Source organism: Lagenorhynchus albirostris, chromosome 10 (assembly GCF_949774975.1).
Source record: "Lagenorhynchus albirostris chromosome 10, mLagAlb1.1, whole genome shotgun sequence".
NCBI lineage: Eukaryota > Metazoa > Chordata > Mammalia > Artiodactyla > Delphinidae > Lagenorhynchus > Lagenorhynchus albirostris.
Genome location: NC_083104.1, coordinates 29,762,027 through 29,778,559, shown reverse-complemented (window position 1 = coordinate 29,778,559; position 16,533 = coordinate 29,762,027). Strand labels below are relative to the sequence as shown.

At 42.3% G+C, this 16,533-nt stretch overlaps 1 protein-coding gene across 19 annotated transcripts in view; it reads right to left on the bottom strand.

The window, feature by feature from the left end:
• The window catches only part of FHIT (fragile histidine triad diadenosine triphosphatase), a 1,440,192-nt gene that overhangs the window by 167,437 nt on the left and 1,256,222 nt on the right, over window positions 1-16,533 (bottom strand). For all 19 annotated transcript variants that reach the window (XM_060163986.1, XM_060163991.1, XM_060163995.1 and 16 more), the window contains one exon: window positions 8,000-8,068. In XM_060163986.1, coding sequence (XP_060019969.1) covers window positions 8,000-8,068 — 69 coding nt within the window. The remainder of the gene's footprint in view (window positions 1-7,999; window positions 8,069-16,533) is intronic.

Below are 16,533 nucleotides of genomic sequence, written 5' to 3'. Positions count from 1 at the left end.
GTATGATCTCCCCTTAATGTGTTCTTTGGATTTGGAAAATCTCCTGAGTCTCCAGAGAAGGTGGTCTCTGGCCAGTCAGACTCCTCACCCACTCCCACCAACTCCTCAGAACGCTTCTGACACACCCTCGGGATGATGATGATGATAACGTTAATAATTACACAAATGATAAAAGCTAGTACTTACTGAGCATTAACTGTCCACCTAGAATTGTTTTAGTAATAACACTTAATTATCACAGCGGCCCCATCACAATCCGCATCTTACAGATGAGGGAACTGAGATACAGAAAAAGTTCGGCAACTTGTACAAAAACACAGAGCTGAGAACGAACACCAAGTCTGGCGTCAGAGCCCCAGACTCAACCCCTAGACGATACTGAGTCAAAAGGACGTTTAATGTGTTTCTTTTCAAAAGTGGAACAAGAAAGTTCAGCCACCCGAGTAATGCGTGATTGGGCCACCCATAGAAAAGTTATAATCTTCAGAAACAGTGATTGACATGGTGGCTTATCTGTCCTCCAAAATTCATGGATTATTTTAGGAGCATCCCTGGTGAAATTAGTAGCAAAAAGATTTTTTTAAAAAGGTAAACTCTGTGTAGAGGGATCTATCTGGTCATCTTTGAGGTCATTTCATCTTTAAGACTTCAACAAAGTCTTGACCAGGGATGACGGAACCTGACCTAATTGTTTAATGACATAATTCCTATGTTATGATTTTCAGGACCTGGAAAAATAAATTATTGTCCTTTGGATTTGGAGGGCCAGGGGGAAAAAATTGAGAGGTTTTACATCGAATTACACTTTATGAAAACTAATGAAGCTAACTGGATTGAATAAATTCTAGAACCGCACCACCCAATCTGGTAGACACTAACCACATGTAGCTAGTCTGAGTTGAGATTTGCCGGAAAAGTAAAATACACATGGGATTTCAAGAACTTATACAAAAAGAGGATATAAATATCTCACTAATAATGGCTTATATTAGTTACATGTTGAAATGATAATATTTGGGTTATACTAAGTTAAAAATTATATCATTAAAGTTAATTTCACCTATTTCTTTTCACTCGTTTTAACGTGGCTACTAAAACATTTTTAATTATGTATGTAACTCACATTCTACGTCTATTGGGCAGTGCTGCTTTAGAACACAACGTGCAAAGTACGGACGGGGGACGTTGATCATAGATAGATGTAACCTGATGGTGACAAAAGAACACCCACATTGTGGGCGCCCAAGCTGGGACTCCAAGCGCCAGGCTCTGTTTCCAGGGCTCTATGTACCTTCTGTGAAGCAGGCAACTCAGAGGCCTATTGTTCATCTCTGCTGGAATACGACACATGATAGTTTCAAAGAATGAGCCCTGCTCCAAGCTAAGGGGTAACAGGATATATTTATAAAGGTTATTTGAAATAAGTTTATCTTTCTTTGTCTAATGAATGACAGATGATAATTGAAAAGCAAAAGCATTTTCAAATGCTTTGGGGCTTTAAAATTGTATTAATTTTTATCTTCACTTCCCCCCTAATTCTTGCTTATTTAGCTTTTCTTCTTTAAGAGAGAGATCAAGTCAAATGTTTGGGGGCTTTTCTCTTTGAGGCTATTAAAATTTATTGATATAAATGTGTCAATGCTTAATCCATATCTTTTTTATTCTTGCTGTATTTATCCATTTCCGCTCATAACATATTCCTCCTGTAAATTTTTTTCTATCCCTATTCCCCACACTCTCAATTCTCTAAGTAAAATTGATTTGGAAACATTTGTTATACAAAATCTTGATAGTTTGCTTTAGTGGGTCATAGGCTAAACAGTTATCAAAACATTTTGGACACTCTTCTTAAGTGACTCTTCATTGATAGCTATGCCAAGAACCGTGATTATAAACCTAACCAAGACTTTAAAAAATACACAAATGGCACAGTCTTCAAGTCTTGATATTAACTGAGGTTTGACACAATTAATAGTGTCTGAGAACAGAATTGTGTGAAACAGGCAGAAAGACAGAAAGATACCCCAGCAACAAGGATTCCTTGGAGCAGGTATTGTCCACCTTTACTAGCAAGCATCTTACGGATTTCTGCTGGAAAATGTCTGTTTGGTGAGACAATTCACTGATGAAGGCACACAACAATGCCTTATTTAGAAAATAATGAGGGTGGACCACACAGAACAGTTTGATGGAGTGGTTTTACTTGGTACCATGGATAGACTGATATGCAGTTAATTTTTTCTTGCTTATTTCCCACTAATATGTAGTTGAGCATATTCAGATGAGAGAGAAGAGCAGCTGTGGGAAAACACCCAGGAGTCAGACAATGTTTATAATTACTTCACCCAGGGTGTCAGATCTCTGGAAGCTGACTCCAGGAAAAACCATAGAGGTGGCATCCTTTGCCTTGAGGCCCATTCTGTAGATACCTGTCCTCTCATCAGCAGCTACTCTTCTGCCTTCTTTCATTCTTTATTTCCTCTTAAGTGTCCATTGACTTCATGATATTCTCTGGAGGCCCCCAGCCCACCATCACCACCATAATAGCTTTCCATGCTCCTCAACATTCCACATGTGTAGATGCCATCAAATATGACTAATCTGAATTACATCCTCCCTGAATTCTTATCTCTACTAGGAAAAATGGGTGGGAATAACTTTTAACCAGATAAATGCTACCCTGCTAATTTTGTTTCCCTTTTCCAAAGTACATAGAGATTTAACTGAGTAATAATCTGACATAAGTAAGGGAAAATCAGATGTCTACCAAGTTCTTTTATCATTAAAATAGGTATCAAAAGAGCACCTGGAGACCCACTCAGAGAGAATTTGAGGTCACAGATCATTAAATTATCACACTATATATTTATTTGCTGGTTATATCACATCCAGCTTCTTTGAGTTAAAAGTTCTCACGGGGCTTCCCTGGTGGCGCAGTGGTTGACAGTCCGCCTGCCGATGCAGGGGACACGGGTTCGTGCCCCGGTCCGGGAGGATCCCACATGCCGCGGAGCGGCTGCGCCCGTGGGCCATGGCCGCTGAGCCTACGCGTCCGGAGCCTGTGCTCCGCAACGGGAGAGTCCACAACAGTGAGAGGCCCACATACCACACACAGAAAAAAAAGTTCTCACGAGCTGAAGAAGAACCAAAGGCGTCCTTAACAAGAGATAACAAAGTTTACAATCCGAAATTCTCAAACACTGTAAAACGCATCCCTCAGTCTGAGGACATCATTGAAATAAAGCTAATTAACTGTCTCAGTGAAACATTCCTTCCCTTTTGGAGAGTCAACTGGGGACCCATGGACTTTGAGCCCATTGTCAAATGGTGTGTGAAAGAGATCCAAGTTCAACAATAAATATTATCAGCAATATAATCGTTTTCTCCAGCCCTCAGGGCCAAATGACCTGCATTTTAGAGAACTGATTTTGTCCAAGCATTGTATTTAGCCAAGCAACTGTTTCCCATGATATGCTTGAACCCACAGTTGCTCTGTCTATGAAATTCATGGTTGAGTTTTTCCAATTGCTGATTGCTAGTCCCACTGACCTGAATAATAGTCAATTTCTTCATCCGTAATGGGTTTTATATACAGTGAACAGTCACAACCATTCAATGTCACCCGTAAACATTCAATGAATTGTCCAATACAGTTATGAGAGTTGCTTACTTGGGACACAGCTAGGGCAAGCCTTACCGTGTTAATGAGATGATATACCACGACATTAGGCAAGGGGTGTTTCCATCCCCCGCATTAGCTGTACATGCTCTCTTATCTAAGGACCCACTTATGTTATTATCATAATCTTCATCAATTTGTCAAGGGTCCACTGAGTTCAGACACGGCCTCATGTAATTCATGGAAATTTAAATAACATAGATATAGAAAGGGTTTAGGAGCACCATATAAATGAGATCTGCATGGAGAACCATAAAGAAAGGGCTTTACAAGAGATTCTGTCTTGGAAAGGATGGAGTTTGAACTTGGTTTTGAGGGAGAGAAGAGAGACTAATCCTCTGAAATGAGGAAGATAAATTATCCAACAAAATGCATAAAGACACATTCAGGACAGAGAGCTGGAGGAAGAGCAGATGAAGGTGAACTCAGAAGTGATAATCAAAGTTGGAAAGAAAGGAAGGGAAACTCTTGTGCCTGTTTTCAGCAAATCCCACATCTGTATTTGTTACAGACACGCAAGTTTGGGTTTCAGGGGAGGCAAGTTCCTTATCAGCTTTGACATATGCCTACCAGACTTGCTTAGCAGTCAGACAACGTTTATACTTACTTCACCAAGCCCTTCTGATGTGCCACAATTTGCAGCCATCTGTACACTGATTTCTGACCAACAGACTTCATTCTATCAATGCTCCATTAAAATAACCTCAGATGGCTGATATCACCATGTAAGAATCTCACCCAGTGTAGCTATGAGTTAATAAATTGACCTTCTGAAAAGCAAGATGTTGTCTCCTTTTAAAATACGTAAGGACTAGTAGGGAATTTCAAGTTCCTCTATTTCAACACCCTGTTCTTTCAGGTATCCATTCACTGAACAACTATTTATTTACCTGTTCTATACCAGATTAGGTCCCTGTTCTCATGGCTTTACAGTGTAGTTGGGGATGCAGGCACTGAATAATACAGTAAGAAGTTATTTCAAGTGTGGTAAATGTTATGAAGGAAATAAACATGGAAATACGATAGCCTTCTCCTGGAGGGGGATAGGGGATTAGCTGTCTTAGATGGGGTGGGGGGGATCAGTAAAAAGGACTCTTTGAGGAGGTAATATTTGGACTGAGATTTGGAAGAAGATATGAAGGGGAAGAGAAGATGGAAGAAGGTACAGTCAAAGAAAACAACATGTGCAAAGTCCCTGCGGTGGGAACGAGAATTTGACAAAAGCAAGTGGTGAGAAGGAATGAGGCTGAGAGGAGCTGGGAAGGTGGGCGGACCCACTACTGCGGTCAAAGAAGTCACCCAGGACCACAGCATTGTAAATGAGGAAGTAAGGAGGTGAAATGGATGTTACAGATGAGTGGCATACAGACTGGACGGAGGATACTGGGGACTAGTAATATTTGAGTGGTAGAGAGAAGAGGAGTAACCTATGAAACGCCTTCAAAGGCCAGGCTGGTATCATAAACAAGTGAGGCAAGCCGGGTAAGAGACAGGGAGTGGTAGTGACCTCGAGAATGAGTGACATGCCTAATAGCATCCAGACTCATTAAAAAAATATGTTGCAGGCAAAATAAAGCACGCCATTAAAAAATTCTTCACAAGCAAAATAAAACACATATGAGGAGGCAAACAAAGCCCACGGAACATCAATAGGCAACGCCGAGCTGGGGGGAAAGCAGGAAAGAGGCTGGGAATGAGAAAACTCATTAGAGTGATCTCATGTAAGTCAAGGAAGCGTTATATCTTATATTTCCATGAACTGAACAGGAAAGGATATATTTTATTAGGCAGTAACCCGATTGCTGTAACACTAACAACAACAACAAAAACCCGACACTATTTGTTACAGAACTTTCGTAACCTAAAAACGGAGGTAACCATCAAATGGTCAGATATGTAAAGACAGGAATCACAGAGCCATGTGGCCCATCCAAGAACTGGATGGACAAGTCCTCCTGAAGAATCGCGGTCATTCACTCTGTGCTTGCACGGGTCCAGGGATGGGAAGCCCCCTCCCTCACGAGGCACTCTAAGTATTCAGAAGTTTCTATAAATTTGACCTGTGGTTATGTGGAACTGACACCTGACTCCTTGATGCCTAACGGTTCCAGATCTGCTCTCTGGAGCCATATAGAACAGCTTTAATACCTTTTCTACCTGCCAGCCCTTCAGATACTTAGAAAGAGTGACCCGGTCATAGCCTTCCCTCTACAAGCCTTCCCTTCTTCCGACAACACATCTTCACCTTCAACGACTCCCCAAGGTAACAGCTTCCAGGCTCTGTCATCCTAATCACCTTTCTGTGAACCTTCTCCGATTTGTCACCATCCCTCTTAAAAGAGTGCCCAGGGAGAATACAGCATTCCTAGCCAATTTATCATCTAGAGCTTCTCCAGGCATCATTTTCTATTTCTGCAGCAGTAGGAATACAATTCCATTCTACGGAGTTCAGTCTCCTGCTGTCCCTGCTCCCACTGCCCACCCTCCCAGGCAGTATGTTTGTTGTATTTCATGGAGAGATGTATAATCGGGGGTGAGTACTCCCATCAGTATAAAGAATGCTGCCCCTCATTACTCCATCATTTCTGATTAAGGTCACTCAGTCTAATGTCCATTACATCTTGTACCAATAACGCCTGTGCAATGCCTCATGTTTCTCGTGCTGCTTCCTAGGCGTTATCTTATTATGCGCTCAAACTGGAGACGTATTTTTGCACAAAGAGTAAGATGAATCTCAGAGTGAGCAGTTTCAGACAGAGGGAAAATTGGAAATCTGACCCTTGAAAAGAGCGCTGGATGGGGGCATCCAACGACCTGGCTTCAAATCCAGGTTTTCCATTTACTCACCGTTGCTGGTTTCTTAAAAACAAAACTAGTAACGGTAATAAGAACAGAAGCGGTTAATTATTAATAAATGCTGGTACATACTTTACCAGCACGTACCACACTGGTACATACTTTAATAAATAAAGTATGTACCCATCCCTGTGATAAGCTTTTCATGTACAGTATGTCATACATTACATGCAACCACCTTTTGAAGTGTATGTATTATATATTATCTACATTTTAAAGAAAAGGGGATTAAAACACAGGGTTTACATGACTTTTCCAACATCACGCAATCCCAGTAGGCGGCACTGGGATATGAACCTAACTCTGCCTGTCTCTGAAGTTCAACATCTTCAAGTCTCGTACCACAATCTCCCTTAGTGGGGACTTACGACTCAGCAATTAATGGGGAAAAAGAAAACTCTTCTAGCAATTACTTCTCCTGAGAAGCTTCTCCTAATGGGTAGGAGACAGGGACATGTGTTGCTTCACCTGAGACACTGGGAGAGTGTACACGAGAGAGCAAAAGAGTGTGGAGGAGAGAAAGGCCACACACCAACCTCAGCCTTGGACATCATGTCTCAAACTGGGCTGAAATGTAGCCCTGCAGCTTCTGTCACAAGCACATTTGGAATATAAACAAGATTTCAAGGGGACAGTTCAGCCTAAGAAAACAGTGTTTTCACCTCTCCAACCAAGCACTCCAGAGCCCCACTGCTATCAGATCAGCTCTTACACGTGGGGAACACAGGTGCCCTCTCCTTGCTGAAATAAATATTTAAACTAAAATTTTCTTCTGGTATGTTACACCAGCATATCCATGATAGGGTCTGCGCTCCGCACAGCACAGACAGACATCTGAAGGTTCTCATGTAGATGAGGTCCTAGCAGCAGATCACCTGCTTCTTGCTGCTCATCTTTATAGTGGTTTCACACTTATATCTTTGAATGGAAGTAATAAGTTAACTGCTAAATGCTTATGACACAGGGGTTACACTCATCTTTCAAACCAACCTAGTTTCTGCTGACCATAACTCAAAGTTCCACTCTGAATAAATGCTGTTAGGAGAGGCAAGCCGAGTTCCAAAGCGGTTTTAAAATTAAATGTAGTATTCAACTAAAAAAAGAAAAAAACATATATCAATCTGCTTGATTTCCACTGGTGGCACTCCAGATTATCTCCTACAGAACCTCTGGGCTGTATCTCCAAGAAAATGTTTAGTGCCTTGGTAAATGACAGGACAGAAATCACAAAGACACTTGGTTTCTGCCACATTACATTTGAAAAAGAAAATCATTATAATTCATTTGTCTTCAGTTTCTGCAATGGCCATTCTTGGCTCCTTGGCCTCCACTGCCACTTCCCAAGTCTTATTGGGTAGAATCCCATTTAAGACCATATACGCAGGGTTCCTGGTTCATTAGGTTGATTTCCTCACACTTCCAGCCCCGATAATCAAACAATAAGATCAGAGAGAGCAGACCTACCTCATCGTAGATGCTGTCATTCCTGCGAAAGTCTCCAGCCTTCCTTGGGAGAACGTGGATGTGAACATGCTGAAAAAGTACAAGGAAGAAAGAATAAAATGTGATTATCTCCCCATATATTTCTAGACTCGAAAATGACGCTCCCATGAAGTCCAGTTACTCCATATTGGCTCCTGCTGGATTATTTTTCAGAGGAAGATGATGGTCACCTTCAGTAACCATATCTGAAATCTGCAGAGAATGGAGGCTCAAAACAAGAGAGGGGGCTTCCCTGGTGGCACAGTGGTTGGGGGTCCGCCTGCCGATGCAGGGGACTCGGGTTCGTGCCCCGGTCCGGGAAGATCCCACGTGCCGCGGAGCGGCTGGGCCCGTGAGCCATGGCCGCTGAGCCTGCGCGTCCAGAGCCCGTGCTCCGCAACGGGAGAGGCCACAACAGTGAGAGGCCCGCGTACCGCAAAAAAAAACAACAACAAGAGAGGAAAGTGTGGTGGCATATATGAGAGTGTGAGTGCCAGTGTTTTAGGGGCTCTGTGGAATTACCCATAGTTGTCAGTCTTGGTTGTATTTAGCCAGTGCTTTGAAATGACAGCATGTCTTAAAAGGTTACCATAGGAACTCGGAAACTGACAAGAAAGAAGGATTGGCTAACAGAGAAAGGCGTAAGTAAAGAAGCAGAGGAGCGAAAGTAGAAAGGAGTATGGAGCAAGTTACAGAACAGGGGCTTCAAATAATAATCATATAATAGTAACATCGATAGTTCTCACTTATTAAGTGTTGAGTTACTATGATAAGAAAGCTTTTATCTCGTTTAATGGTCTGAATAATCCCCTGAGGCAAGTTCTACTATGATCTCCATTTTACAGATGAGGAAATCTACGCTCAGAGAGGTCAAAGCCCCAGAGGAAGTGGTAGAGTCAGCACAGGAAGCCAGCCCATCTGGCTCTTACCGCCACATTCTCTGTCAGCACGTAACGCTGATTCTGTGAAGCTAATCTTTTAAACAGTCCGTTTCTCTAGTCTACTAAAGCGCCCAGGTAATATACATAGCAATGCTATTATGCAGAGATCATGAGTCAAGGCGCACAGCATATCTAATTCAATACCCTTCAAGGCGAAACTGCCATTTAGAAGTTTTATTTCCAAGGAGCCTCTATTGTACCTCAGCCGAAGTTAAACCTCGCTCCTGCCCTTGAGCTATGTTCACAAACCAGGGGGAGGAATGTGAAAAGGAAAAGCCTAAATGTGGACAGGCAGACAGAGAATCAAACCTAGTCTCCGATCACACCCACCCCTTCTTGATTACAGTGATCAGGCTGCAAGTCTCCAAGCCTCCAAAGGGCCTCGGGAGAATGTGAGATAAGTGTCCCCGTGGCTTTGCTGCGTGAGGAGGGGAAAATGATATGCTATTAAGGCAGAGGCAGGGAACAAGGCGTTCCAAGGTGAATAAAGCAGAGAGGAGCTTCACAGCAGCCCCTGAGCACATGGTCCCCAAAGAGTAACGTGTTTTTCCCAGAATATTCTCCAGTTAATGATGAAGCCAGTCATGGATTCCTCAGCAACTGGGACGAGTGCATGCCTAAGTCACAGACTATGTGAGCAGCGGGAGACAAGGAGAAAAAACAAACAGGGAAAGATACATCCCAAACTACCCATGGAAACAAATTCTTAGAAGGAAGCAGTGCGGGGTAAGCCCAGGCTGAAAGTGATTGATGCACGTGGGCTAGTTGACTTAATAGCAAGACGGCAAAACTGCCACAGTACATGGAAATAGCCCACCCTTAAAAGAAGGCGTACTCAATCTTTACTTCCCAAACCTGCAGCTACCCTTTCCCCCTCTTTCTTCCCTCTTTTCCTCCTTCTTTCTTCCCTTCCTCCCTCCCTCCTTTCCTTCCTTTCTTCCTTATATCTATCCATCCATCCATCCGTCCACCCACCCACCATCTCCCTTGGACCTTTCAATACTCAGGTATTCCAGACCAGTGTTCTCCAGCCAAACTGCCTAATGCAAATCCTGGGCCTACCACTTACTAGCTCTTTGCTCTTGCCTCGTAAGGCCTATATCTCAGTTTCCTCATCCATAAGGGGGGTTGCAACCATTTCGACCTCACAGAGCTGTTAAGAGGATCAAATCTGCCAACCACGTCCCTAGCGTGCTGCTTAGTACATACTGAATACTTAATACATAAAACTGCAGCAGTATTACTCTTACTTTTTATTTATGTTTATTTATTTATTTTTCAATCAGCAGAGAGAGATCACATTCAGGGCTTGGTTCCCACACCAGCAGGGAAGATACTTAAGAAGCTCCTTGAATGGGACATGGTTAAAGTTACTCTGTTGCTAAAGCTTATTTCTGTTGCTTTGACTAGCGGTCCTCAAATCTGAGCAGGCACCCGGGGCTTGGTGGAGCACAGATTGCCAGGCCCCTAGAATTCACATTTCTTACAAACTCCCAGTGATATCAATGTTGCTGGTCCAGGGCCAGACTTAGACAACCACAACCATGGTTCACAGGATCCATCTGGTTCCTGACCTCCTCTCCTGAAAATGTGCTAATGTAAGCACCCAGGTCACTCACTGTTTTGCCTGCCCTGTTGCATTATGGGAGACCTATTACTGAATGCTTCCTCGACTTGCCGCTCTCTGGTCACCCTCTGTGCCTTGTCCTTACGAATATGTCTGTTCTTGTCCACTAATGACATACAGGTGGCTGTGAACTTACATTAGGGAAACCTCCTGGGTCCAGGCCCATCCCACACCTCTTTTTCTTTACCTTGCTCTCCTGGGTTAGTGTTCAGGGCTATTTCTATAGGCTCTGTTACCACCCAGTCCTGGAATTGCCACCCTTGATCATTGGTAACCACTTTAAATTCACTGTGACACTGATGACAGCAAACAGCTCACTGTATAGGTGATTTTCCCCAAGGGCATAGCTCTCAACACAGCCTGAGAGCTTGACTTAAATTCTTAAGTGACAGACTGATCACAAGATCCTGACAAAGTACTCAACTTCTCAGAAAAGGGAAATCACCATAAAGCCTGCTCAAAACCTCGCTGTTGTGAAGGAATACCATTGTCATGGCCTTCCAGTAGAATGGCACTCTGATAAAACCCCCATGAACAGCACATAAGGAGATAATTCGACATAATTCGTTCTTCATATTGAACTTTGGTGATCACAATTGACTTTTTTAACTGCTATCAAAACCTCTGATTAAATTTTACAGTATAGCTGCTTGAGTGGGAAGAGTATTTTTTTTTCCTTCTTCTTTTGCGGTACGCGGGCCTCTCACTGCTGTGGCCTCTCCCGTTGCGGAGCACAGGCTCCGGACGCGCAGGCTCAGCGGCCATGGCTCACGGGCCCAGCCGCTCCGCGGCATGTGGGATCCTCCCGGACCAGGGCACGAACCCATGTCCCCTGCATCGGCAGGCGGACTCTCAACCACTGCGCCACCAGGGAAGCCCGGGAAGAGTATTTTTAAAAATCCATGATGCGCTGCATACCGAAAAAGTTTTCATGGTCAACTAAAATGCCACAATGCTCACTCGCATAGTATCAGAGAAGACCCACTCAAAAGACACATGGTTAAGTTTGTTTAATTAGCAATCCAGAAACTTATTTAATTATGGAGAGCTCCACTCTTTATTCATATAACATCTGTTTACATTTTTCTAGCATTTATAATTATTCATGCAAAAATATTTAGAACCAAGTTCTAGTCTAGAAACCGGGGATATAGTAATGAATAAGACAAAGTCCCTGCCTCCATAGAGCTACAATGCAAAGGGTGATACAGAAAATAAGCAAGAAAATAAATACACAATTTAGTTTCAGGTGGATATAAGTGTCCTGCAAAAAAAAAAACCTAGTGGGCAGAGCTAAAAATTCAGAACTGGGACACTTCAACATTTGAATTTTGGGAAGAGAAGTAGGACTCAGATTAAGGATACAGCAAAGAAGGAGGCAAATCAAGAGAGGGTAAGCTCTCAAACTGATGGAAGAAGGAACTTCAAGGAGTGTATCGTCAACAGTCAGCACTGTTGAAAGCTTGCGTTAGCTTCCATGAAACTGGGAGAATAAAACTTAACTAAAAAGCAAATGACAAGATGCTCAACATCATCAGTCATTAGTAAAATGAAAATGAAGACCACATTGAGATGTCACTTAGCAGTCAATAGAATGGCAATATTCAAAAAAGAAAATAACAAGTGTGGATGAGACTGTGGAGAATTAGAGCATTCACAGGCTGTTGGTGAAAATGTAAAATGATGCCACTGTTTTGGAAAATAGTTCTGCACTTCCTCAAAAGTTAAACATAGAGTTACCATATGATTCAGGATTCTACTCCTAAGTACGTACCCAAAAGATCTGAAAACAGGTCCACACAAAAACTTGTATATGAATATTTATAGCAGTATTATACATAATAGCCAAACAGGGAAAACAACCCACATGCCCATCAAGTAGTGAACGTATAAAAAACATGTGGTATAGCCAGACAATGGAATATGATTTGGCCATAAAAAGGAATGAAGTACTGTTAAGTGAAAGAATTATGCTAAGTGAGTTATGCTAAGTGAAAGAAGCCAGACACAAAAGGCCAGATATATCATTCTGTTTATATGAAATGCCCAGTATGGGCCAATTCATAGAGACAGAAAGTAAATTAGCAGTGGCCAAGGGGAATGGGGAGTGGCTGCTAATGGACATGACGTTTCTTTTGGGGATGATGAATTTATTCTAAAATTACAGTCATGATGGTTGCCCAACTTTGTGAATATACTAGAAAAACATGAAACTGTATACTTTAAAGAGAGTGAATTTTATGGTATGTGAATTATGTTTCCATAAAACTGATATTAAAAAAGAAAACTGAAGCGGATTTTTTTTTTTTCCTGAAGAGGATTTAAGAGAGAGTAGAAGGTGAAGGAAAGGAGATAAATAAGCACAGATAACTTTTCCAAGGAAAAGGAGTTTCACAAAGAAATCCATGGCAGTAGTTGCAGAGGAGGGAGAAAATCACTTGTGAGGAAATATGGGCTTAAGTTTCCTGAGGCTACTAGTGTCTACAATTATTATTATTACCCTTAGTAGTAGTCATTGTTGTTAATACTTAATGAAAGATCACTACATACCAGTCCCTGGGTTGATTTACATCATTATTTCAATTAACCCTTACAATGCTGCCTAGAGGTTGTTAATAAATACATCACCATTTCCAAGAGACAAAATAGACCAAAGAGGTTAGACGACGTGGCCATGCTCCTGAAGGCGTGACCAGGAGGTGAAATCTGAACCTGAGTCTGCCATCAGACACTGGAGCATTTGCTGTTCACCACCAAGTGACACCATCTCTCAGGAGGCCACCCTGCCTCTCCAGATTCCAAATATAAGGTCACCTCTTCGCCATGGCCTCTTGATGCCTCTGCCAGCTCCATGATTTCTCAGTAATGTCTTTGATCACATCTGCAAGTTCTTTCGGACTTGCATCCCTCAGGGGATGGAACCTGCCTTTGCCCAGAGATCTCAATTCACTTAAAGCAAGGATGTTATCTCCTAAGTCCCATTTCCACCTACGTCTTCCTAGTTCAAAGTCATGCCAGATATAAATATAGATTAACCAAGTTGTTCAATGTCAAGTCTTTTTTCCCCCCTAATTTATTAATTGTATGTCGTTTGCACCAAGCAGTAGATCCACCCTTTCCTGGCTCATCTGCTTGAGTAAACTTTAGCTTTTAAAGCCCTTTTCCGTTATCTTTTTCTCCAAATGTAGGGTCTCTCTCAGTGTTGATACCTTAACAACATTTTTATAGGTCCCGCCTCTTTTGCACGATCTGTGTGTCTCCTTCCATCCTTTTGAACACATCTACTTTACCCCATACTCACCTGAGGATGGTCAGTACAGTCACACTGATGTGTTTTGTCGTTATCAGAACATATTCTAATTTGTCTATAAGGGATAAAATCATGGCGGGGAAAGGGCAGGGAAGACTAGAGATAGAGAGCTACCCTGCTCCGTAACTAGGGTCCAGCAACCTCCATCAGTTGCCCCAGTATGAATCCCTCTCCCTCAGATTAATGAGTAATCACAGAAGGCAAGTCTGATTCTGAAGGAAAACAAAAACACTGCTTTGGGAGGCAGACAGTGGACCCTCCAGTATGTCCATCTCCTAAGCCCAGGGCTGGTGAATATGTTAGGTTGTATGGCAACGAAAAATTACAGTTGCAGAAGGATTAGCCTTGTTACCAGCTGACCTTAAAACAGGGAGAGTATGAATGACCCTGAATTATCCACCTGCACCCAATGTAATCACAAGGGTCCTTAAAAGTGGAAGAAGGTGAACATAGCCAAAATTTAAACTTTGTGCTTCAAAGGATACAGTCAAGAAAGTGAAAAGGTAACCCGCGGAATGGGAGAAAAATTATTTTGCAAATCATCCATCTGATAAGGGACTTGTATCTAAGACATATAAAGAACTACTATAACTCAGTAATAAAAAGACAAAAAAACCAACTAAGAAAATGGGCAGGGGTTGAATAGGCATTTCTCCCAAGAAGATGTGTAAATGGCCAATAAGCAGAGGAATGGAGTTAGAAGGCCATCCCTTCAAAACAACTTCATGAGAGTCTGCCTCCCTCCCTCCCTCCCTCCCTCCCTCCCTCCCTCCCTCCCTCCCCCCCTCCCTCCCTCCCTCCCTCCCTCCCCTCTTTGTTTTCCCCCCTTACAGGCAGATAAGAATACTTAAAACCAGCAGAAATCAGATCCCAGCATGAAACATATTACTAGTGAGGGGCCGTATAATTTATTGTCCAAAGGGGAATTTGGGGAGTGAAACGAGGCATTGTTCATCAGTACACTGGCCTGTTTATAACTATAGATGGGCCCCGACTTACGATGGTTCTACTTAAAATTTTCTAACTTTACGATGGTGCAAATGTAATAAGTAGAAACCATACTTTGAATTTTGAATTTTGATCTGTTCCCAGGCTCACGGCGATATGTGGGTCCGTACTCTCTCGTGATGCTGGGCGGCGGCAGCCACTACAGCTCCCAGTCAGCCACTGGATCACAAGGGTAAACAACAGATACACTGACAACCATCTGTACCTAGACAACCATTCTGTTTTTCACTTTCAGTATAGTATTCAGTAAGGTCCATGAGCTATTCAACACTTTAGTATAAAATAGGCTTTGGGTTAAGATGATTTTTCCCAACTGTAGGTGACTGTAAGTGTTCCCAGCACGTTTAAGGCAGGCTGCTAAGCTATGATGTTCTATAGGTTACGTATATTAAATGTATTTTCACCTTAATGATATCTTCAACTTACGATGGGTTTACTGGGGTGTCACCCTGTTGTAAGTAGACGAAGATACATAAACATCTAAACCCAGACCGTTTCAAATAAACCAGGGCATACGCTCACCCAAATATTAAGTATTTAATTGGGAAGGATGATAGCCTAACTAAATTGGGATTTGACATCCCCTCAACCTGGCTTAGAATCCCAGATCTGCCACTTTGACCAGTTTGGTGACCTTGGACAATTTACCTATTCTCCGTAAGCCTCCGTTTCCTCATCTGCTGCAATGGACACCATAACATTTCCTACGTCTCAGTGTTTTGGTGAGAATGTGATGATGCATACAGAGCCTTATGCACAGTTAGTGGCACACAGTGCTCTCACGTAAATGGTAGCAAATGTTTTATCATTGATAATGCCTTAAAAATGGGCAGATGAATGATGTGAAAGTACTATAAATGTGTAAGTAAAGTTTTTTTACCTTATGAGAGAGAAATGACTAAATGGTGTGTCCGTGTTTTCTCTATAGAAAAGAAGTGGACTAAATTTGGGGGATTCTTCAAATAACAGATGAAACAGCCCCCATCTCTTTAGATGCTAAGACTGCATCACTCCTATTGTTCAAATGACAGCCTCAGAGTAGTGGGTGATGCGTTTATTGCCACATCGTTGTTACTGTCAGGGAGGAAGAAAACTTTCCTCTACTCTTCTAGGTTCTTCTGGCTGCTCTAAGAATTAAACTGACATAAGACAGATTAACAGGAGAAAATCAAATTTAATATTGTACGTACGGGAACCGAATATACATGAGAGGTACGGAGACAGAAAACTAAAATGAGGTACATACGCTGTCCTGAGCTAAGGAATGGGATAGGGGACTGGGGCTTCCAAGGACAGGAGGGTCATTCACAGGACGGTGAGGAGAACAGCAAAGTTTGGTAATTAGACGTCTGCCCTGACATATAGACGGGGAAATTTAGATAAAATTTATCTTCGGTAATAACTCTTTTTCTGGGAAAAATCCCCAGCTGAAATTCTTCTAGGTAGTTAAGGGAGGGGAAGTAGTTTCTCTTGAGCCCACAGGGTCTCCATTGCCTTTAGCTCAACAGAATCCACGTGCCAAAGCGCACATCTTGGGGAGGCCTGTTCTGAACGCTTACATTACCTAGATTATATACTTAAGCCTCTAGTACAAAAGAAGCCCGGGACTTCTTTTTGAGACAGTAAATGG